We start from the raw sequence: 22,907 nt of genomic DNA on the forward strand, positions 1-22,907 counted from the left end.
CACAGATTAGTGAAAAATTATACCCGTCCATTTGAACCAACCCAAATCAAAGGGTTGGGATGATCCTATTGAGCTGATTTTTGGGGCACACCCTATCTATGTCAGGGCCCATCAAATGAATGCTTTGGATCACCCAAACAATGTGGGCCCCCACTTTTTTTTGCCCGACCAAGTAGATATGCTTATCTACTCGACCGAGCAAAATCACTTTACCCATTGGTTGGAAAAGTAGATAACCTGTCATTCAAAAAAAAAAAAAACGATAACTTGCCATTAAAAAAAAATCTGCTCAAATATCAAACCCCCATTAGAGAACTAAGAGCTTTGTCCACTAATATTTAGTGGGATTCATTCCCTGAGCAGCACAGCCAGTTCGAAATTGTGCTAATCATTAGTCATTACATCGACTAGCCATCCCTCAAAAAAGGATTTCAATGCATAATACCACAGCCCTATCCAGCAAGCTTCAATAACACCAACACCAACACCAACCAAGCAGATAAAATTACAAGGAAAGATTATCATACGTAGTGGATCCAGATGCAACAAATTAATGAATCATAATATTTAAAGACAAAAAAAAACCTTAAAAGAAAAAAAAAAAAAAAAAAAACCTTACTATGCATAAAAGGTCAGAAATCGTGCATATGACGAAATAATAAATAATTTGATCATCCTGCTTGCAGTGAAACAACAATGACAAAATCTCAAAATTTGACAATTACAAGAAAAAAAAAACAGAACTGGAAAGAAACCTGTGAGTCATATAACATAATAGCTCAACAATGGTTGGGACCAATTCCCATCTCTTTTTCTCTTTAGGGTTTTGTGTTTTACGCTAAAAAACTCCTCTTTCTAAAATAAGGGCGATTTAAATTAAGGAGCTCTATCAAATGGTTTTGTGTCATTGTAACAAACATCCCAAACAGCTTCCATGGCATCCTTTGCAGCCGATTCCGAGCAGTATGGGTTGGCAATCACTGACTTCATTACTCTTCTTCGCACACAATCCTTCACGCAATGAAGAGAGAAAGTGTTCAGCAATTAAAATTAAAATACAATAGGGGTGGTCCACACATAGTGTATACCAAACAATTTCAATTAAGCATTGAAAAAAGAAGCTGCGCCAGTATTCAAAATCACAATTCAGAAACTGGCCCTGAAGGTTAGAATTTTGTTGAAGAATGACTGAGGGAGGACACATAAGGGGATAGAAATTTTATTTTATTATTATTATTATTTTGAATGATATATAAGGGGATAGAAATTGAAATGTGGATTCAAGGAGAAAGGCAATCCCATCTCCAAAACTAAAAGTTATAGAAATTTAACAGCTGTTTTATCCCCACGAATGTACTATACTCAGCTTGCAAGATTCATCAGCTACTTTCCATTCTAGCTAGAAATATCAGCATGAATATCTATCAATCTTTCAAGAGATTGATGCATTCAGTTCGACTGAAGTTGGAACTACAAACCCAAAGTCGAATGATTGCATTTCCACTTGACCTTTTCTCAATGTCATTGTCGAAGACTCCTCTTTACAAGAACTCCTTGACAACCACTGCCACCCCGCTGAACCCCACCACGAAAAGGAATAATAATAAAATAATGAATAAATACAGGAAAAAATCCTTGAAGATAGCAGTCCCTTGAAACCTAGTATACCAAGATACTTGCATATATAGAGAGAGGGAGAGGGGGGAATGTTACTAATTCTTTTTTTTTTCTTTAGATGGTTTCCAATTCCAGGTACAAATTTTAGACAAAGAACCGCCATAAACAAAAACAAATGGAAGAAAATAGGGAGGGAGAGAGAGAGAGAGAGAGAGAGAGAGAGAGAGAGAGAGAGAGAGAGAGACGCTACAACAAAAAATAAAGAAATAAATGATAGAGAGAGAGAGAGAGGGCAATGCCATAAAATTTAATGTAGAGAAGATACGAAGAAATGTCCGACTGCAACTATCGTTGCCCACAATGACAGACAAGATGCAATGATTATGTCAGTGCACCTTAGAGAAATGCAAGAGATATAAAACCTTTTTCTTTCTATTCAAAAGCCTAAATCCCTTTTCTTTTACTAGTTTTATTCGACACATTTTCTTTTCTTATTAGTTGTAATTTTCTTTTACTAGTTTTAATCAACAAATTTTCTTTTTTTATTAGTTGTAATTAGAATAGAAAATATAATAATCTATAAAATTGAATAAAATTGAAACTATGCATAGAAGATCAGCATGGCCCCTGCACAGAATGACACACAAGCCAAGAACTGGTCCAATTTTTTTTGGGATGCTACTAGGGGTCGTGGTCACCAGGAGAAAAGGGCGATTGTAAAAGAGAAGATGGGGGGACAGAATGCGGATACAGTTGCATTGCAGGAAACAAAGTTGGTGGACATTAATCTGCCAAGAAGGGAACCAAGTGGTGGTCTGAAATCTAAAGGAGCATGGGAGGCATCATCATGCATCCTCAAATTCAGAATGTTGATTTGAAGGTATATTCTTAGTCTGCTCAGTTTAGAAATTCAAAGGATGATTTTTCAAAGACATTCTCAGCACTCAAGCCAAACAGACAAGGGCTCAAGGTGGTGTATGGGTAGCTTGAAGAAATCAAAATAGTATGGTCCAATCCATGGTGTATAGATGGTGATTTCAATGTTATAAGACTCAGCCCTAAGAACAGATTGGATACTTCAATAGTAAGGCAGATTGGATACTTCAATAGATTTGGAAGGGGGACAATTAAGGAAGGCATACAGGGGAGGCAGTTGGCAAAAGATGATCTAAAGAAACTTGCCGTTCATCAAATGAAAGAAAAGAGGGATGAAGTTGGGTGATAAGAATACAGCATTTTTTCATACAAAGTGAGTGCAAGGAGAAAAAACAATTGTATAACAAATTTGTTAATGAATGGGGTCAGATGTGAGTATTCAGAAGCCATCATTGATGAGATTGTGCAGTTTTCCAAAGAACTACACAGGCTGCAGCTGGATGGCATAGGATCTAGGTCCATCAATGAAGCAAATTCTAGAAGAATTGAAGAGGAGTTTCCTAAAAAAACGTTTGTTTAGAAAATCCGTGAGTCAATCGTCTACTTGTCTAAGACGGCTCCCTCTTCCCTTGGTCAAATTCTCATCCTAGTCCTAGTTTTGCCCTACCAAGTCAATCAAAACTCTGTTGGCTTGCCCTGTTTCATGAAAATTGACTGATTCAATCCTTAACTCGCCGAATTGAAGAAATTCTTACCTTGGTCAAGTTTTGCCCAAGTCCGATTTTTTGAAACAATAGAAAAAAGAGATTAAGGATGCAGTGTTTGCAATGAAAGGGGATAGAGCTCCAAGCCAGTCTTCTATATGTCATCCTCCCAAGTATGATGGGGATTTATCAAGGAAAATAACTATGCTTTCTCCAAGTAGACCCATGATTGAGCATTGGCTTGATGGGGGTACTATTTCCAACTTCATTACTCTAATTCCCAAGAGTGGAGGAGCTTAAAAAGATACGGCGATCAGTTTGGTAGGGAGCGTATACAAAATTCTTGTGAAGGTATTGTCTATATTCTAAAGATAGGGTGTAGGAACTGTTCTCTCTCTCTCTCTCTCTCTCTCTATATATATATATATATATATATATATATATATATATATATGTGTGTGTGTGTGTGTGTGTGTGTGTGTGTGTGTGTGTGTGTGTGTGTGTGTCAGTGCATTCGTGTGTAAACGTGCAATAAGGGCACCTTCAAATATTTACCTCCCAATAAAAAAAGCACATTGAGAACAAAATATGATTGGCTCTAGGACCCATCATAATCTTGTAGAATATGAGAAAACAGTTCCTACACCCTAGTGTAGATAAGTTATCTACACCCTAGCATAAAATACAGAGGCGGCCACATTGTTTGGGTGATCCAAAGCATTCATTTGATGGGCCCTCACATAGATAGGGTATACCCAATAAATCAGCTCCCTAGGATCATCCTAACCCTTCGAACTATGGACACAAAAAATGGACAGATTTGTGAAGGTTTATACACGTCCATTTCTACCTCCACAAATCATAAGGTTGGGATGATCCTATGGAGTACTTGGACTTGCAGTGTCTATGCTGATTAGTTTGATTGTGGTACTTGGACTTGCAGTGTCTCTGTTTTTTTTTTTTGGTAGGTAAGCTGAGACTGAACCCCCGACCTCCAGAGTCAAAGAAAAAAGCCTTAACCAGTGAGCTAGAGGCCCAACCCCTTGTACTTGAAGCGTCCTTAATAAATCTTAGCTATCATTCACAAAATAAAAACATACGTACGTTGATAACTTGGACATCAGAAACGTTACTAAAGAGGTATGACAGATATTTTGATTACAAGTGTCCAAAAAGGGAAACTTCAAATTTCTGTGCCAAATGTTAGCATTGCTTTACGACATCATTGTCAAACTACATTGAATCTGTGGGAGAAGAAGTAGAAGAGAAGGTAGAAGAGAATATTGGAAGAAAAACCACAAGCATGAGTCTCTGTCTCCCACGCATAATATATGTGTGTAGAAATACATGGAATGACCAATATACCCTCAAAAGAGAGATGCGCACATGTTAAACATTCCCCCTCAAGCTGGGGATGTAATCATAATATTTGTGTGTAGAAATACATGTCTCTGTCTCCCACGCATAATATTTGTGTGTAGAAATACATGGAATGACCAATATACCCTCAACAGAGGGATGCACACATGTTCAACATTCCCCCTCAAGCATACATCCCCAGCTTGTTACATAGATCTCAATGGCTTTGTAAACATGTCTGTTAGTTGATCATTTGATCTTGTAAACACCATGCAAATCTCTTTTCTTGAATCCGTTGACGAATAAAATGGCAATGAACCTCCATGTGCTTTGTCCGCTCGTGAAAAACTGGATTCATGGCTGTATGAATGACGGACTTGTAGTCACAATGAAGTGACCCTGGTGACGAGTAGGGTAGCCCAATCTCTGACATGAATGACCCCAGCCAGATCAGCTAACAACCTGCATAGGCCATGGCTCTGTACTCAGCATCTGCACTTGACCTTGATCTGCTTCTCCAAGACACCAAGTTACCTCCAATAAACGTACAATAGCCATTTGTAGATCTCCTGTCTGCAGGAGATCCTACCGAGTCTGCATTTGAATATCCCTAAATCCTCATGTGGTTATGTTTTCTGAAGAGAAGTCCTTTGCCGGGAGCTTTCTTCAAGTAATTCACTATATGTTTTCTGAAGAGAAGTCCTTTGCCAAGAGCTTTCTTCAGGTAATTCACCATATGAATAACTGCCAACCAATGAGATGTTCGAGATGCACTCATATATTGACTAGCCACACCAACTGCATAGGCAAAATCGAAACGTGTAACAATAAGGTAAATCAGCCTCCCAAATAGTCGTCTGTACTTGCCTGGATCCTCTAGTAACTTCCCTGATCAGGTGAGAGTTTGACATTTGGGTCCATGGGAGTCTCGGCTGGCTTTGCTCCTAGAAGACCAGTCTCCTCCAATATATCCAGTGCATACTTCATTTGTGAAAGAGATACCCCTCTGTGAGAATATGCTACCTCTATCCCTAAAAAGTATCTCAGACGGCAAAGATCATTAGTGCAGAATTCTTTTTTGAAGAAAATCCTTCAGTCTTTGTATCCCTACACTGTCATTCCCTGTGATGATGATATCATCAACATACACAATCAGAAAGATCCTCCCATCTTTGCCCCAAGAGCTGAACATTGAATGACCTACAACACACTGTTTCATCCCAAAATGCAGCACTGCCTCACTAAATCTACCAAACCAAGCACAAGGGGATTGCTTAAGCCCATATATCGCCTTATGTAACCTACAAACAGCAGTCTTCATCTCCCCCTCAGCAACAAACCTGAGAGGTTGCTCCATATAAACTTCTTCCTGCAAATCACCATGCAAGAAGGCATTCTTAACATCCAACTGAAAGAGAGGCCAAGAGAGGTTGACGGCAAGGGAGATCAGCACTCAGATAGAAGGAATCTTTGCCACATGAGAAAATATCTTCGTGTAATCAATGCCATATGTCTGGGTATATCCCTTTGCAACCAATCGAGCCTTGAATCTTTCTACTGTCCCATCTCGTAGATATTTCACAGTAAACACCCACTTACAGCCAACCACCTAAGCATCTGGAGGAAGAGGGACTAACTGCCATGTGTAATTCTCCTTCATAGCCCCCATCTTTGCCCCCATAGCTGCTCACCAACCTGGATGAGCCAAAGCCTTGACAACAGAGTGAGGAATAGAAACTGAAGCTAGAGATGATTAAAAAGAACTATAAGAAAGTGACACATGAGCATAGGAAACTACATCAGAAAGAGGATGATGAGAGGAGCGAGATCGCATATGAGAGGCGATCGGAGCATCAGCGGAATAATCAATTACCTCAGGAACTGCAAGAGGTCCAGCAGGCTGAGAAGGGACTGTAGGACATGAAGTGGTATTCGGACACGCAGGCAATTGACGACGACGAGAATAAACCTGAAGAGGTTTGGGTTGATCAAAAGGTAATGAACTCAGGGCAGAGGGAGGTACTGGAACAGACAAGGGCAGTGGAACCTCAGGGTCAAGAATAGGGGTAGAAGTAGGACCAGGAAAATACGAGTATCCTCAAAGAAAGAGACATCAACAAACACAAAAGTACGACGGAGACTATAACATCGGCATCCTTTCTGAGTACGGGAATATCCAAGAAAAACACACTTAATTACTCTAGGATCCAACTTATCAAGACCAGGAGTGAGACCGTGAACAAAACACGTGCAACCAAACACTCTAGCAATTAAAGGAAATGGATTCCCAGAAGGATGTAAGATAGAGAAGGGTGACCGATTTTCAAGAACGGAAGAGGGAAGTCAATTTGCTAAAAAACAGGATGTGAAAACGGCTTCAACCCAATAGGACTTATGAACATGCATCTGATAGAATAAAGTCCTGGCAATATCGACAAGGTATCGAATTTTCCTCTTTGCAACCCAAATTTGCTGAGAGGTATGAGCACACGATGATTGGTGAATAATACCATGACGAGATAAAAAAATCCAAAAAACCATTAGAAACAGAGAAATATTCACGTGCATTATCTGTGCGCAAGCATTTAATAGAACAAGAGTACTTAGTAGAGATTTCAGCATAAAAGGAGCCAAATATATTAAAAACTTCAGAACGATCCTTTATTACATATAACCATGTCATCCTAGAATAATTATCCACAAAAATAATGAAGTACCGACCACCAAATTAGAGTAAGTCCAACATGGACCCCAAACGTCTGAATGAACCAGCTCAAACGAACGTAGGACACGACTAACTAAACGAAACTTATAGGAAACACGATGGTGTTTTCCACACTGATACGACCCACACTAAACTGACTAACAGGACCAAACACGGTAGACGAATACTGCAAACGATCGATTGGAGGGTGACCAAGACAACGGTTCCACAGGAACGAATCAACCGAAGAACTCAGCGCAGTATGGGCAGGAACACCATCAAGGTATTAGAGACCATCCACTTCACGACATAAACCAATCCTCCTCCCAGTCACTAGATCCTAAAAAGAAAAATAAGGAGAGAATGTCACTGAACAATTAAGGCGACGAGTAAGCTGACTAACATATAAAACGTTACAAGGGAAACTAGGTACACATAAAACAAAAGAAAGTGATAAATGAGAACCGACAAAAGTGTCCCCTGTACCAGAAATGGAGCATTTCGCCCCCCATTACCCAAAGTAACTAAAGTAGAAGACGAATGAGGCTTAAATAGGCTAAGGAGGCTACTGTTACCAGTCATATGATGTGAGACTCCAAAATCAATGAGCCATGAAGTGGAATGACTGAGAGAGCAGGATGGGGTGCTACTTTCCGTGGCAAGGTTGGCAGTAGCATGTTTCCCTTTGTCCTGTTGGCGTAGAAGGGATTCATATTCAGATTGAGAAACAACTACGGTGTCAGAAAAATCAGTAGGTACCGCAGTGGGAGTCTCAGAAACATAATGCTCAGAACGAGAAGGGCTCAGCTCGGGATGTAAATCATAACAAAAATCAACAGTATGACCCTCCATATCACAATGAGAACAGTAGCGGGAGCCACAACCACCAGTGCTACGGCCTCCCCATGAATCACGACCAAAACCACGTCCATAACCTCTACGGCCCCGTGTGCCTCGACCAGAACCGGTCTGAACAGCCATCGTTGACTGCTCAACAATAGTATCACTAGGAGCGTCAACACTCAGGGCCTGTTGTACTCGAGAGAACACCTCATCCAAATCAGGTAACGTGCTAAGGCCTAAGATCTGCTGGAGAATAAGCAAGAACTCATGGCCTAGACCATCCAAAACTGAGTAACACATAACTCATTTTTTCTGCCGGGCTAACACAGTTAGATCTGTGGAAGGGGGATGATAAACATCCAACTGCTCACATAGGCCAACAAAGTCAGAATAGTACTCAGAAACAGACTTTTCACCCCACTTCACAATAAAGAAGTCCATGTCAATATCACAAATACGAGTCAGATTATTAGTGCCTTGAATAAAGGGTCTCTGCACGTCACCACACCGCACGAGATGTATTCAGAAATAACATATGATTGTTAATCATGGGCTCCATACTCTGGCATAATTCAACTTGTCATAGGAGGAATCCTTAGGATTAGGGGGATCCAACATAATAAAACTCAACTTGCCCTACCCATGGAGATAAAGATGAACAGACCTACTCCAGGCAGGGTACTTCTACCCATCAAGCTTGATGGACGTCATAGAAGTCACCGGAAACGAGCTAGGTACGACAGAAGAGCTAGAGAAGGCTTAGTCATATCAAACCACAACAAAGAATCAATCAACAATCACCAATCCACACCAAATATCCAGAACCAACAACAACCACCACTATGCAGACTGGCAAAAATAGAAGGGATCCCCAACAAACAACCAATCGACCAGCAACATCAACCACAAACCACCACACACCATCCAATAAATCACCACAGAACACCAACAACCAGTCATGAACCAAACACCGTAAGCACCAACCACTGAACATCATCCACGCACAAGTACACCACCAACAACATCAACCAGAATGACAGGTTCCGGGAAAGAGCAAATCAGCAACACCACGACAAAAAAAACTCAATTATCCCGATGAAAAACAATGAACTAAGTACCCGGAACCAACCACACGATGAGGAGAGAACAAAGTGTGGCTTAGAACATGGAGACAAAGGCAAAAGCATAACAAATAAAGGTAGATTAGGTGCTGATTTGTAAGAAAAAGGGAATAGGTATGAAGTTTAGGGTTAAGATTTGGTGAAAACTGAGAAAGGAAGGGGCGGCACTGGAGTGGAGGGTGAGAGAGGGTGGGCAGCAATGATTTGGGAGAGGCGGGGTGGTGCGGTTAGGGTTAGGGTTAGCGTTGGGTTTAGGTTTAGGTTAAGGGATGCGGCAATGGCTTGGAAGGTTGGGGATGGTTAAGGGTTAGGGTTATTTAGTGAAAGTTAGGGTTAGGGTTTGGTACTTTCAACCACGATCTTCAATCTTCTTCGAACTTCAATCACGATCGCTCTGATACCATGTCAAACTACATTGAATCTGTGGGAATAGAAGTAGAAGAGAAGGAAGAAGAGAATATTGAGAGAAAAACCAAAAGCATGAGTCTCTGTCTCCCACGCATAATATATATGCGTGTGTAGAAATAAATGGAATGACCAATATACCCTCAACAGAGGGATGCACACATGTTCAACAATCATCAGTACATGTCATGCTGTGTCTTGTTGTGTTTGTGACTTGTCATGCCGACATTTCAGCAGACCGAATAAACTAGGGTGTACGCTGCTCTCTAGCTTCTCTCGTTATTCTCTAAAACTTTTTCTCTCTATGATTCCATTATTTTTTTCCTTTTAAGGATAATACTGCACCCTCTTTATTCGCAATCCAATCTGATTCTATTGCCTTTTTCCACCATTGTAGTTATTCTTTTGTTAAATGACTATACTATCCTATTTGGAATTTGCTTGAGCAGACGGAGAGAAGATAGAAGAAATGAGGAAAATGGAAGAAACAGAGAATAGAGAGATACAGAGAAGAAAGCCCCCCCCCCCACCCCCCAACAGTTTCTGTGATAATGGTTTAATGGTTCACTGCTCGAGGATAAATTCACCCCCTTTAACGTTTTTCTTTGCCTTTTAAACTTAACGAATAACATTGAGAGGGGGGGGGGGGGGATATCATTTCCCTAGAAGAAATTGGGAAGAAAAAGAATATGTGTGTGTGTGTGTGTGTGAGACAGAGAGAGAGAGAGAGAGAGAGATTCAGCCCATAGCACACCTTATGCATAGCAAGTCTGGTCCCTTCCTAGCATGCATATGATAAGATTTATCCTAAATCCAAGGTTTTGGTTCACTTAGAATTCCAGACATGGATGCTATCTATGTGTGTTGCCTTCTAGCTCTCCTCCAATCCACCTTTTCTTTTTGTTCCCAGACTCATTACAGTCGCAAAGACGAAAGGTCTATCTTCTAGATTAAAAACCTGAACAATCTTTTTGTCCCACTCTAGAGGATCGATTGAAATCCAATGGCGACAAATGCCCACAACCGAGATGCCATGAAAAGCCGAGGCAATCGATGCTGACTGGATTATGCAGCTAAAGATATCCTTAATATGATGGAACTTTTTTCTTTCGCCTATCAGATTGCTTCCCAGAGTAATTGTGAGGCAAGCCACAATAATTATCACTGAGTAATTCTGAGGCAAGCCACAATACATATCGCCATCCAACCATGGACTAATTTTTGTTTAGTGTCTGGTTCCTTTCAAAGGTTTGAGCCTCTCATTTTCAGAATTATACTCAGTCAGTGTCATGTTTAATAGAATCATATACAATAAGAAAATAAAAGAATGTGTTCAGATATAAATTTTGCAGTTATTTTATGAACATATTAACCACTTTAATAGAAATAAACATGGCAACAAGAGCCCCAAATTTAAGTGATCTTTTGGATACCGGGTAAGATCCAATGATCGTCTAAAGTGCAGAAGCCAACCTGTCCTCTACCTTCAACAAACAGTTGGTAAGTTGAAAGTTGTTTTCTGTTTATGATTTTAACCTCAAATAAGTTGAAAGATATTCTTGCCCTGTTATTAATCGTAATGAAACTATTTAGTGTACTACAATAAATTTCCACTATAACGATTCCCAAATGAGGAAGGATAATTTCAAACTTTGGAGAAGACAGAAGCTTACTTGTTCATGACCTCGTAATTTTACAAATCCTCGCAATAATTCACGTTTGTAGTGACAATCACCACTTAGATGACCAGCACGGATCTGATACAAAGAGAAATGAAGATAAAAAGGCTTCTAAAAAAACTTCGAAATAAAAGAAACTGGCTGCGAATGTAAGAAATTATAAGTACTCAGCACAGATCAGGTGGCAATTACTATGGTCGACATAGTGACCATAAATCAAGGAACACGAAACTATATGTCTTACAAGAAAAATTACAAATTAACATTAAAGAAATTACAAATTACCTCACTGCAAGCGTGATGAGCACAGTTTCCCCAGTCCAAATTTGCAGCCCGGCAGTCATCATACGCATGGATCAGCTCATGAATAACAACTTGGTTTACCTCATCTTGAAGATTCATGTGATTACTACACACCCTTATCTGACACGAAATATAATACAGTATAAGTCATAGTTACCAGAAGAGGGAATCTGGAACGTACACAAGAAGTGGGGACGGGAACTGGTATGGAGTCCAGAAAAAGTTTTCCGGTGCAGAATTAATTTTAGATCTTTTCTTTAGGAAAAAAGCATAAATTCTTACATAATACTATCAAAATTGATAAAATATAGGCATAATAAAACATTTATTTGTATTATTATTTTCTACCTCCATGTCCATTACTCCATTATGCTTAATCAATTGGGAAATCCAAAATGTTATTCCTTATTTCTTAAAGTCAAACGAACACTATCAAATCTACTAATCTAAAGTATTGATCGAATATTAGAATATCAAAACAATTGTCTAATTATATTAATAACATAATTTTAATCTCATAACTTTTTAGGGCGGGACTATTCCCCGCGCATCCGTAGGGAATAGTCCCGCCCTAAAATTTGGGATGGGGATACCCTATGTCCTCAAAAAAAAACTTTACTTGCAAAATTTTCAAAGAATTATAAAATTAAGAATGTGAAGAATAAAGGAAAATCAAAGCAAAATAGAAGCTTCTTAAAACATGGAAATGGTTTTCTGAATAATAGTAAACAAACTTTTGGAAAATCAGAAATGGATTTCTTTAGTATTTTTTTGGAAATGTAGGACACAGATTAACCGACATTGACTTAGGAAGCGATAAGTCGATGTACGGGTGCAATTTTTTTGGAAATGGATACAATGACCCGAACAGAATTTCCCGATACCTATGGTATAAGTATAAGGGGTATGATATGGTTTCAATTACCATTGCAACAGATTAACACTGCTAAACTAATATATAATCACTTTTATCCTGACACAAGAGAATGAGTTCTTCTACTAATAATAAGCATTAAATTGTTTTCATTAGATTAATCAACTTTTATGTTTCTAGACATTATAAATAGGAAAACAGAGCAAAATGTGTTATTTAGGTATTGCAATTGAAATTTATAAAAACCGCCTAAGAGAAAATCCTTTGGTTTTTCCTTTTGCTAAGAGAAATTAAGTTATATCTTGATTATGCTCCTCAAACATTAGAAAAGAAAATGCAAACTTGAATTATATATCAAATTAGTGGTGATGAAGAAACTTGTTGCCAGACAGGTTCCGAAAAGAAAACGCCCCGATGTCTAATAACATCCTGATTTACTCAGGTTTTAGGGGTGTTGGGCCAAAATTTGGATGAGATCTGAGATGGCTCCGATGTTGAAAAAGAGTGACCTGCGCACACGAGCAAATGGTCAGAAGACCACCCGGAATTTGTTCTTCAGGAAGGCCCTCCGATGCTTAACTCAACAACCGCAACAAATACATATAGAAGAATGAAAATACTGGTTTTTTTTTTTGTTTTGAAAATACTGGTTTTCAGATCCGTGCCTTTGAGCCTTAAGGTTGTTTATATAGATGGAGGCCGAGATGATTGAACCGTTTGGTGAAGTCGACGTGCTCATTGTGATCTGACAGATCAAATTGGGAAGGTCAGTGGCTTACCTCTCTTCCTTCTAAATATCTCTTTTCTCATTACAAAGTAAAATGACTTGTCTTTTTCTCACTCCCATGTGGAGCCCGTATAGACACCACACAACCCTTCTTTAGATTTCATTCTCATCTTCCAACCATACTGATAAGTCATTTTCCATTTTTCTTTCCCAAGGCATTAATATAATATTATATTTTTGTTGGCATATTGGGATAGGGAGAAGGCAAACCGATGCAAGAGAGGAGAGAGAAATTGAAGAATCTGAGAAGAACAAGAGCAGAAGAGAAGAGGAAGAATAGATAGAGGAGAAAGAAGAGTTTTGGATACAAAATACATCAATCATCTTCATGATCATGTTTTGAGAGGGAGAGAAAGAGAGAGAGGGAGGGAGGGAGGGAGGGGTGTCTCGCTGCGGCCGGAGCAACGTCGAGGAGCAGCAACGGTGAAGGAAGTTGCCACAAATATTGATTTCCAAATAATGTCTCGCGGAAAAGATTTGAAAATTGGAAATTTTTTACACTGCTGTAGCTGATTTTGGAAATCTAAGGATCTAATCCAGTTCAAAATATCAACTAAATCCAATCTAAATCTTATGGGTATCCAAACGTGGCCTTAAGGAATTCTATGATAGTCTTTCACTTGAGAAGAGCACGGGAGCTACTTTCATCATGCTAATCCCAAAGGTTAAGGGCAGACAAAATCTCTGAGTTCAGGTCAATCAGTTTGCCGGGATGTTTATATAATGTTTTGACAAAAGGACTAGCTGACAACAATGTTCAAAAACGTGGATGAGTCGAGGAACGCAGTCAACGAAAATCCTTGTCGCCTCGACACGACACGGTCATGATTTGGATGAGTCAAAAGGAGTTTTTATTGACTCTATAGGGTAAAACGCGAAACCTTCGTAAAATTGGAGTAGTTTTAAAACTATGGATCAAACTTACCAAGTGGACAGCACTTCCATAGTATAAACAATCCATCTTCTCTATGCATCCAAATTGCAATCTAGGAGTACCTCCAAATGCACCCCACGCAATTCAAAACCCTAAACCTACCCAAATTCCAATTCGGTTGTACCTCCAAACAGTCCCCACTCAATTTCAATTTCTTCATCTTGTTTACCAAAATTCAAGTAAAGAATAAGCAGAAGGATGCGTAATTACCCCTTCGCCTCGAACATAACCGCCACTGATCCGCTGTTCGCATTCAACAGCTTTTATGAATTTCTCTCCCACAATACACCCAGCTTTCTCCAGATGTTCTTTCAGAAATTTCACCGTGGGAGCTACAAAATCATAGAATAGAAACAGGGGAAAAATGAAGAACAGTAAATAAGGGTTATAATCAAATAAACGAAACCCTAACCCTAATAAAAAAAATAAAAAAAGGGGGGAGTGGAGGAGGGCAAAGGGTTTACTTCTGAGACTTGTGGAGACCATGTCTTGGCATTCCTCCACCGTTCTCCCGCCATTTCCGTAATAGGAGAATCTTCTAGAATCAGAAGCCGGCTTTTTCTCGACGGATTCCTCTGCCATATATCGCTGGCAGAAGGATCAAAGATGGAGGAGGATATCTTTCTTCTTGATGGGGATTTTTGCCTATAAATCGCTAGACTGTAACACATGGCCAACATACCCAATGCCCATCCTTAGGATCCCACCCCACTCTGTCTAGTGTAGGCACCTAGCCCATCCAGCCTACGACCTATCTCACTCGGCCTAATCTTGAACCCACTCCACTCGGCTTAGCCCACCGAACCCACTTCATGGCCAAAGTCCAAGTACCAAATTTCCAGTAACCTCATGGCCAAAATCCAAGACCCCACCTACTCAGGCCATTTGGCCATACTTAACATTCAACCCAACCTCCATTCGTACACCAATCTATTCTAACCAAACCAAACCACTCAACCCGGACCAACCCGGTCCAACGCGACTCAACCCGGTTCAACTTGGACCTAACACGACTCGAACCCAACCAGACTCAACCCGGACCCGACCCAATCCAGCTGGACCCACCCGGTCCGACACAAGCTATCCAATCGGTTCAACACAAGTTAACCGAACCCATCCGGTCCAATTAAACCAGACCCACCCGGTCCAACCCCGGACCCAAACTTGACCTTGACCCAGACCCAAACTCAACCCATCTGTCAAATTATGGGATTATTACTCTCCCTCACATCCATCAGACCCAATTATTATACGCATCCACCCCACCACCACATGGCCATCATAACACCCAAGTCCCCGATAAGCCACAGCTCCTACCCCCACCATGCCACCCAAGCCATCACCCCATATACTTCACTTCATCAGACCATATCCCCATCCCTAAACCCCATTGCATGTACATCCACATACCCATACCCTTTTACCTATCTACGCAGACCCTCCATAGCAATGTCTATATATCCATACCCAACATCGTAGCTATCATCATACCCATCTACCATCATCCTATACTACATTCCCCTTTGTCCATTCGGTCATCCCATAGCCATCACCATATATTCGTGTCAATATATTCAACAGGTCCCACAATTCATCCAACGCAATTCACTCGGCCCAACCCAACCTACCCGAACCCAAGCCAACTCAATTCCTTCGATTCAACCCAACTGACCCCACGTCTTGTCCCCTATTTTGCCAACCAAAACAGCCCCCATTGTGCCTTGTTTTGTTTACTCGAGCAGCCCATAGTGTACCCATTTTTGTGTTCCAAAACGGCACCCATTATGCCTTATTTTGTTCACACAAATAGCCCATAGTGTCGCAATTTTGTTAACCCAAACAAGCTTATTGAACCTATGTTTCCATTCCTAAACAACCCTATTACACTTAGGATAACACTCCTAAACTAATCCCCGAAACTATGAGGGTTGATCTATTGGGCTTTGCACCCAATCCATGCACCTAATAAACAGACCCATGTAGCCATGCAACTAACTCAATGCAATTTGATCTAGCTACATCAACCCCAACCTAGGTCACCAAAAACCCAAATCTATGCATCATACAGCCAAGCACCAATGCCCAAATCCATGCAGCCGCCAAACACCCAAACCCCCAAGCCCAACAGCCTTTGGACATGTACCCAAAGACCTAATCCAATGGCTTTCAATTATGCATAGATGACCACATTCATGTTGGGATGCACCATGAACCTAAGACATGTCTATCCCAATACCCAAGGATTGCACACACCAGGGCTTAAGATGTTATTCATCTAATATCTAAGATGTTGTGTACCCCGTGTGCATCCAGCACATATTAGAGCTTCATGTGAAATGCAGCCAGAGCGCACTTGGAGCCTAGGGTGGCATGCTGCTCAACCCAATCGGTCCAACCTAGACCCAATCCAACTGAGTCATGCCCATATTTCCAAACTCGAGTTGCACCCTTATGACTCCTACCAAGTCTCATCCCTATTCCCAAATCCACGTTACACTCTTCTCCCTGATCATGCCACCTATCCAAAATTACCCCAGCCATTCAATCAAACCCAAACCAAATCCTAATCTCTAACCCAAACTTACTCCTAAACTCAAACTAAATTCTTAGGTGCACTTCATTGGCCGAATGCCCTTAAATGAATAATTCCTTTGAAGCTTATTCCTAATTCCAAATCCAAATCCAAATCCCAATCCAAACCCTTCCAAAGGAACTATGTCTGGCTTGATCCCTATTTGATAGGGTACGTAGGCAACTTGGCATTCCCAAGTTCGGTCACACCCTTATTCATCCTTCCCATTCTCCCGAACCCTTCTCCACCCTCTTCTCCTCTTCCCTAACCATTTATTGCATACATTGCTTAATTACATGTTTCACATGACTAATTGTTATTTTGCATGTTTAGTTGTTACTTTGTATGTTTAGCTACTCTATTTCAAAGTTTTTCTTCACATATTGCATGATTATGTTGTTTGTTTACATGTTTGATTGCCTTCTTTGCATGCATAGTTATATTTGTTTAATTTGGAACTCTAAGAACTCGAAAACTTTAAAGAGCCTAAGAACTTCACCAAATCATTGAAGTTGGAAGATCAAAATCAAATCATAATTGCCCAAACATAAAGCATTGGGTTCCAAACTTAGAGATCACACTCTAGGTTCCCCGAATAGAATTCTTAGACACCAAATTTCACAAGAATACTAAAAATGCAACTTAGGTTCATTGCATTAGATCTAGGTTCATATAGTATAGGGCACTTCACCTCAAATCAATTAATCAAATTCAACTGAATCTCATCAATCTCATAAAATGTTAAATCACTCACTTAGGCACTTAAGCATCCTAGCCAGGCATTTAAGATCATAACTCCTGGCCCGCGTGAGTCTAAACTGTGAACGGTCAAATCCTTAGAAACTCTTAGGTTCGTTCAAATAACACTCACATTTATCCCTTTTAGTTAGGACTTAAATAATTAAAGCTTTTAAAAGTAAAGACTGACATTTGTCAGGCAAGATTGGTGCCTAACACCTTTCAATATTGTAATCAGGTAACTTACTCAACTTTAATTCATAGACCACACCTACAGAGTTAATTATGGGTACTAGGCCCTAACCTAGGTGGCGACTTTGGTCAATTTGTTTCTTTTGTGAAATTTGGATTTTTATCCCAAATTCACATAAGAACATTAAGCTTCAACTAAAAATACATAAGACAAGAGAAAACGCTACAAAATGCAACAACCCTCGTGGGTCACGGAAGGGACAACCTCCCGGACGGGATCCACAAAGGTCAACTACCTCGGTGGCCGAGATAAGCCACCCCACTCGTGTATAGAGGGCAAGTTCGATGTTGGTTGTGTATAGGATGAGATGTCCAATCTCAACCCCAACTAGGAACCTTTAAGGTCTGTAAAGAACTGGAATATCACATCTCTCCGCCCCTTAAGATCTATGAATCCGGGGGCATGATATTCCTACCTTGCTGCCTAAGGTGGAACATGTGTCAAAAGTATGCACATCACACATATTCAAATATAAATACCCAATAGAAGTCATGAATTTTATTTATTATTTAAGATTCAATACTAGAACTAGTGGCTTTTCTGGCATAAAGTTTAACATGGTAGCCATGATTTTTTTCATGATAAATTAGTGTCTCCAAGCCATGAGAGAGGGGTAGGGCTGGTGGGAGAAGGAGAGAGATTTGAGAGGGCATGATTGAAATGAGTATGAGAAGTGGCTAAAAATTAGGAAGAAGTCAAACCCATTTTGAGTAGAGTTTTTTGTTTGCTGATTTTTAGCCACTTCTCACCACTCTGAGACACTAGTTTCCTAATTTTTAGCCACTCCACCAGCCCGACCCCTCTCTCACCACTTGGAGACACTAGTTTAGCACGAAAAAACCATGGTAGCTAAACATTTCCTCATGTCTGTGAACAACCCTTTTAGTACAAACAAGGGTACTTTCGTTATTGCATAAATATTTAAGTACATCAGTGCATTTTTTGCTACCCTGCGCTTTTTTTTTATTTGGAATATTCGCTACCCAATGTAAGAGATGACGGAGAGGGATAGACACGAGAGGGTCTTAAGTGAGGAGAGGACAAGAAAAACCTGAAAAACAAGGAAACAAAATTTTCACCGCAAAATATAATTGATTTTTTCCTTCTTTTTTTTTAGCCGCTTCTCACCTTCTACTCATGCGTGCCCTCTTAAGTCTCTCCTTCTCGCACCCACACGGCTCCTGTCTCGTCACTTTAGAAACTAATGTATCATAAAAAAAAAATCATGGTTGCCAACACATCCCCATAGTATTTATCTTTTAGGAGCATTGCTGATAGGGGCATGTCTTTCTACCATATCGTTTATCTATATAGTTTGTTGCAGTCAAAATCTGAATATTGTTCAGCTGGAGAGAAAGGAGCTAACCTCGGCCTGTGGACACGAGCAAACGGTTAGAAGACTGACCCGGAGAGGGTTCTCCGGGAAGGCTCTACGACGCTTAAGTCAGTGACCGCGACAGATAAGAAAAAATCAACAAGAATATCAAGTTTTGGGAATTGTTTCCTCCACCTTTGAGCCTTTACCTGCTATTTATAGTTTTATTCCACTTGGGGTTATTGGTAATTCCCATTTGGTGTAATTACTTGATTACCCTAAACAGGTGGCGGTTCCTGATTGGGTGTTACCTTTCTCTAGAGACCCCACTCAATCAGTGGAATTACCTGAATACCCCTAGCCACATGGCGGCCTGCTATGGTCGATGTTTTTACTCCGGTCGCAATTTATATGAAAAGTTTTGTTGCCGGCGGTCCCAAAGTCAATTAAAACGTCCCGACTACAAAACTCCCCTTTAGCTATTAAATCAATATTGTTTATAATGGGAAAAATTGGATGACCGTTGATATTATTTAAACCGTTATAAATGTAAAGTTTCCCTGCGATATCTTATAAATGTAAATGTCTTTAGGGGAAGTGATATATTCCCCCTATTCTTCCTCGTGCCACCCCCTATCTAGGGTATTTGTTACCATTCTTTTTACACTAAAGGGGGTGGCCCGTGGAAGAAAAAGGTGCGAATATATCATCCCCTATCTCTATTGTTATTAAGCATAATACACTGGTAAATTCCTCCATAGCTATTAAATATGTCATTAGAGTAGAAATGAGGAAAACATTAAGAAGTATAAATTGGCTAGAAAAGAAGCTAAGAAGGGAGTAAGGGAAGCTAGAGGCAAGGCATTTAAGGATTTGTACCACGGGTTAGGGAGGAAAGAGGGTGAAAAAGATGTCTACAAGCTTGCTAAGATGATAGAAAGGAAGAGCGTGGACTTGAATCATATAAAATGCATCAAAGATGAGAATCAAATATTGTTAGTAAAAGAAAACGAGGTTAAAGAGAGGTGGAGAAGTTACTTTCGATGATACAAATTGGAGGTTTGTTCGTAGAATCCGAATATTAGAGGTAGGAGTAGCTATGAAAAATATGAAATTAGGTAAGGCTAGGGGGTCTGACGATATTCCTATTGAGACTTGGAGATGCTTGGGTGATGTTGGTTTGGTTAGCTAGATTATTTAACAATATTTTGAAGAACGAGAAGATGCCTGATGAGTGGAGGAAGAGTACTTTAGTACCTATTTATAAGAATAAAGGGGATATTCAAAGTTGCAACAATTACCAGGGAATTAAGCTAATGAGTCACACCATGAAGCTTAGGGAGAGGGTAATTGAGCATAGACTAAGAAAAGAGACTAAGGTGTCAAAGAATCAGTCTGGCTTCATGCCCGGACGGTCGACTATGGAAGTTATCTTCTTGATTGGACGGTTAATGGAGAGATTTAGAGAAAATAAAAAGGACCTTCACATGGTTTTCATTGATTTGGAGAAAGCGTATGATAGGGTTCCCAGGAGTGTTATGTGGTTGGTCCTTGAAAGGAAAAAAGTGCCTACTAAATATGTTGATGTGATTAAGGATATGTACGATGGAACAGTAACTAGTATCAGAACGACGGATGGAACGTCTAGTGAGTTTCCAATTACAATAGGGCTACACCAAGGATCAGCTCTAAGCCCTTATCTTTTTACGCTAGTTATGGATGAGCTAACGGAGGTTATCCAGGATGAGGTGCCGTGGCGTATGTTATTTGCAGATGATATATTATTAATCGACGAAACCAAAGCATGAGTAAATGCTAAATTAGAGTTATGGAGAACTACTTTGGATTCTAAAGTTTTTAGACTGAGTATGACTCAAACAGAATATATGTAATGCAACTTTAGTAATATAAGGAGGCGGGATGAGAATGTAGTATATATGACTGGACAGGATGTACCTAAGATGGATATCTTTCGCTATCTTGGTTCAATTCTACATAAGAAAGGAGAGATTGAAGAAGATGTTAACCATAGAATAAGAGCAGGTTCATTGAAGTGGAAGCTTGCCTCAGGAGTCCTGTGCGACTGTAACATCCCTACTAAGTTGAAGGAAAAGTTTTATAAGCAGTTGTGAGGCCAGCCATACTGTACAGCTCAGAATGTTGGGCCACCAAGAAGCAGCATGTGCATAAGATGAGTGTAGTGGAGATGCGAATGCTTAGATGGATGTGCGGCCACACAAGGCCAGATATAATTAAAAATGAAGACATTCGTAAAAAGGTGGGGGTAGAAAAAGATTTTCTTTCCATTTTTTGCTATAAACATGTACCAGATCTGGTCCATTCCTCTAGGAGGCCCACCAGATGAAAGGAGTAGTTCTCATGTGCTTCACTCCTCACTTTATTAAAATGTACGGTATGGCCTGCACCATAGGATGATCCAAACTGTCCATTTGATAGACCACAGCCTAAATAGGTTGTGGCTCAAAAATCATTTCCATAGGTTGATCCAAACCCTCTGATCTATAGAGGGTTAGGATCGACCCTCTAATATTCAGACCCTCTAGGTTGATCCAAACCCTCTGATCTATAGAGGGTTAGGATCGACCCTTCTAATATTCAGTCCCTCTAGGTTGATCCTAACCTTCTATAAATTCTAAAATCCTCGTATCCAAACTGCCTCTTAGGATTATATCTAAAATCACATTTTAATAGGTTCAAGAATTACACGTGAAAGGGGGTAACATCAAATATCAACCAAAAGGCCTCCCTCTCCCTCTCCCTCTCTCCTTTTGCCCTCCTTTTTTTTCTGTGAAATTTCTACCTAGGGTATTGAGTTTTAGAGGCAGATCGAATCTGGAATTTTTTTCTCATTTTTTAGAGCGAACTCTCTCTCTCTCTCTCTCTCTCTCTCTCTCTCTCTCTCTCTCTCCCCCCCCCCCCCTTCTGCCTTTCTTTTTTCTGTGAAATTTCTACCTAGGGTTTTGGGTTTAGAGGCTGATTGGATCTGAATTTTTTTTTTCTCATTTTCAAGAATAGTTCTTGCTAAAGGTTGCTGAAAATTTCTACCAAGGGTTCTTTGGTTCTCTTTTTTGTGTTTGTTTTTAGGTTTGAGAGTGCTTTGGATTTTGCGAAAATATGATTGTTTTTAGGCTTGTTTTTATATACAATCATTTTATGTCAGCCTGAAAGGTTTAGATTTGTAGATGCATGGCAAAGTTGTAGAGACAATGACGCAAATGCATTCCATGAACTGCAGCTTTCATTCTCTTTCCCATTTATGTTACAGCACAATAGAGAAAGGAGAGAGCTAATTGCATCTACAATTTGGTTTTAGAAGAATAGAACCCAAGGTGTAACATCTGGCTCTATAAAGACCTAAGTAAGCCTATTTACCCTGGATCAACTCCAATAACCATTAATCATATTGTTAATATAATTGATGCAATAGCGATTAGCTTTTCATTGTATTATAGTGTCCATTTCTTTTGGTTCTTGGAGCTTGAAATGTTGTATGTTGCTATATAAATAGCATTGTAGTATTATATATGACAATCAAGGATCATTGAGTGAATTCTAGTTCAAAGTCACATTTGTATCATTGAAGTCTTCATTGTATATGTCCTCATTTTGGGTAGCAGCTGCCTTCTTACTTGAATAAGCGACTCGAGAGGGTATGCGATTTTAAATTTGTAATTGTTTAAGTGTAACAGTGACCCTACAATAGATCAAGTTTATTGCAGCATTCAGTTAACAAGATTTTTGGTAGGGCTACCTGCTTGATCTTGCTTTGAACCTCATAGTATAGAAAGTAAAATGAATTACA

The 22,907-nt window shown here is 39.9% G+C and overlaps 2 protein-coding genes and 1 non-coding gene across 3 annotated transcripts; 1 reads left to right on the forward strand and 2 right to left on the reverse strand.

Moving 5' to 3' along the window:
* Positions 1-632: 632 nt before the first annotated feature.
* LOC143859137 (Ku70-binding family protein) lies at positions 633-14,997 on the reverse strand. The gene is made up of 5 exons (XM_077369819.1): positions 14,671-14,997; positions 14,417-14,538; positions 11,594-11,731; positions 11,303-11,386; positions 633-1,011 (listed from the first exon to the last, which is right to left on the reverse strand). The coding sequence occupies exons 1-5, from the start codon at positions 14,786-14,788 to the stop codon at positions 877-879; spliced, it is 597 nt and encodes a 198-aa protein (XP_077225934.1). The 5' UTR covers positions 14,789-14,997; the 3' UTR covers positions 633-876.
* On the forward strand, positions 2,187-2,287 carry LOC143859480 (U6 spliceosomal RNA). Its single transcript, XR_013239261.1, has one exon. It is a non-coding gene; the product is annotated as a U6 spliceosomal RNA (small nuclear RNA).
* On the reverse strand, positions 3,795-11,295 carry LOC143859136 (uncharacterized). Its single transcript, XM_077369818.1, has 2 exons — positions 7,836-11,295; positions 3,795-7,600 (listed from the first exon to the last, which is right to left on the reverse strand). The coding sequence occupies exons 1-2, from the start codon at positions 8,401-8,403 to the stop codon at positions 7,563-7,565; spliced, it is 606 nt and encodes a 201-aa protein (XP_077225933.1). The 5' UTR covers positions 8,404-11,295; the 3' UTR covers positions 3,795-7,562.
* Positions 14,998-22,907: the final 7,910 nt, after the last annotated feature.

This window comes from Tasmannia lanceolata, unplaced genomic scaffold, assembly GCF_043159265.1.
Source record: "Tasmannia lanceolata isolate RefF3 unplaced genomic scaffold, GAP_Taslan_0.1 ptg000029l, whole genome shotgun sequence".
NCBI lineage: Eukaryota > Viridiplantae > Streptophyta > Magnoliopsida > Canellales > Winteraceae > Tasmannia > Tasmannia lanceolata.

Excerpts from the sequence above, each read along its gene's own strand:
- LOC143859136 (XM_077369818.1), bottom strand. The coding sequence starts at position 8,403 with ATGTGTTACTCAGTTTTGGATGGTCTAGGCCATGAGTTCTTGCTTATT. Across the intron at positions 7,601-7,835 it reads AGTCTCACATCATATGACTG|GATCTAGTGACTGGGAGGAG; the intron begins GTAACAGTAGCC and ends TTTTCTTTTTAG.
- LOC143859137 (XM_077369819.1), bottom strand. The coding sequence starts at position 14,788 with ATGGCAGAGGAATCCGTCGAGAAAAAGCCGGCTTCTGATTCTAGAAGA. Across the intron at positions 11,732-14,416 it reads GTTATGTTCGAGGCGAAGGG|ATAAGGGTGTGTAGTAATCA; the intron begins GTAATTACGCAT and ends ATTTCGTGTCAG. Across the intron at positions 1,012-11,302 it reads AATTACGAGGTCATGAACAA|GATTGTGTGCGAAGAAGAGT; the intron begins GTAAGCTTCTGT and ends CATTGCGTGAAG.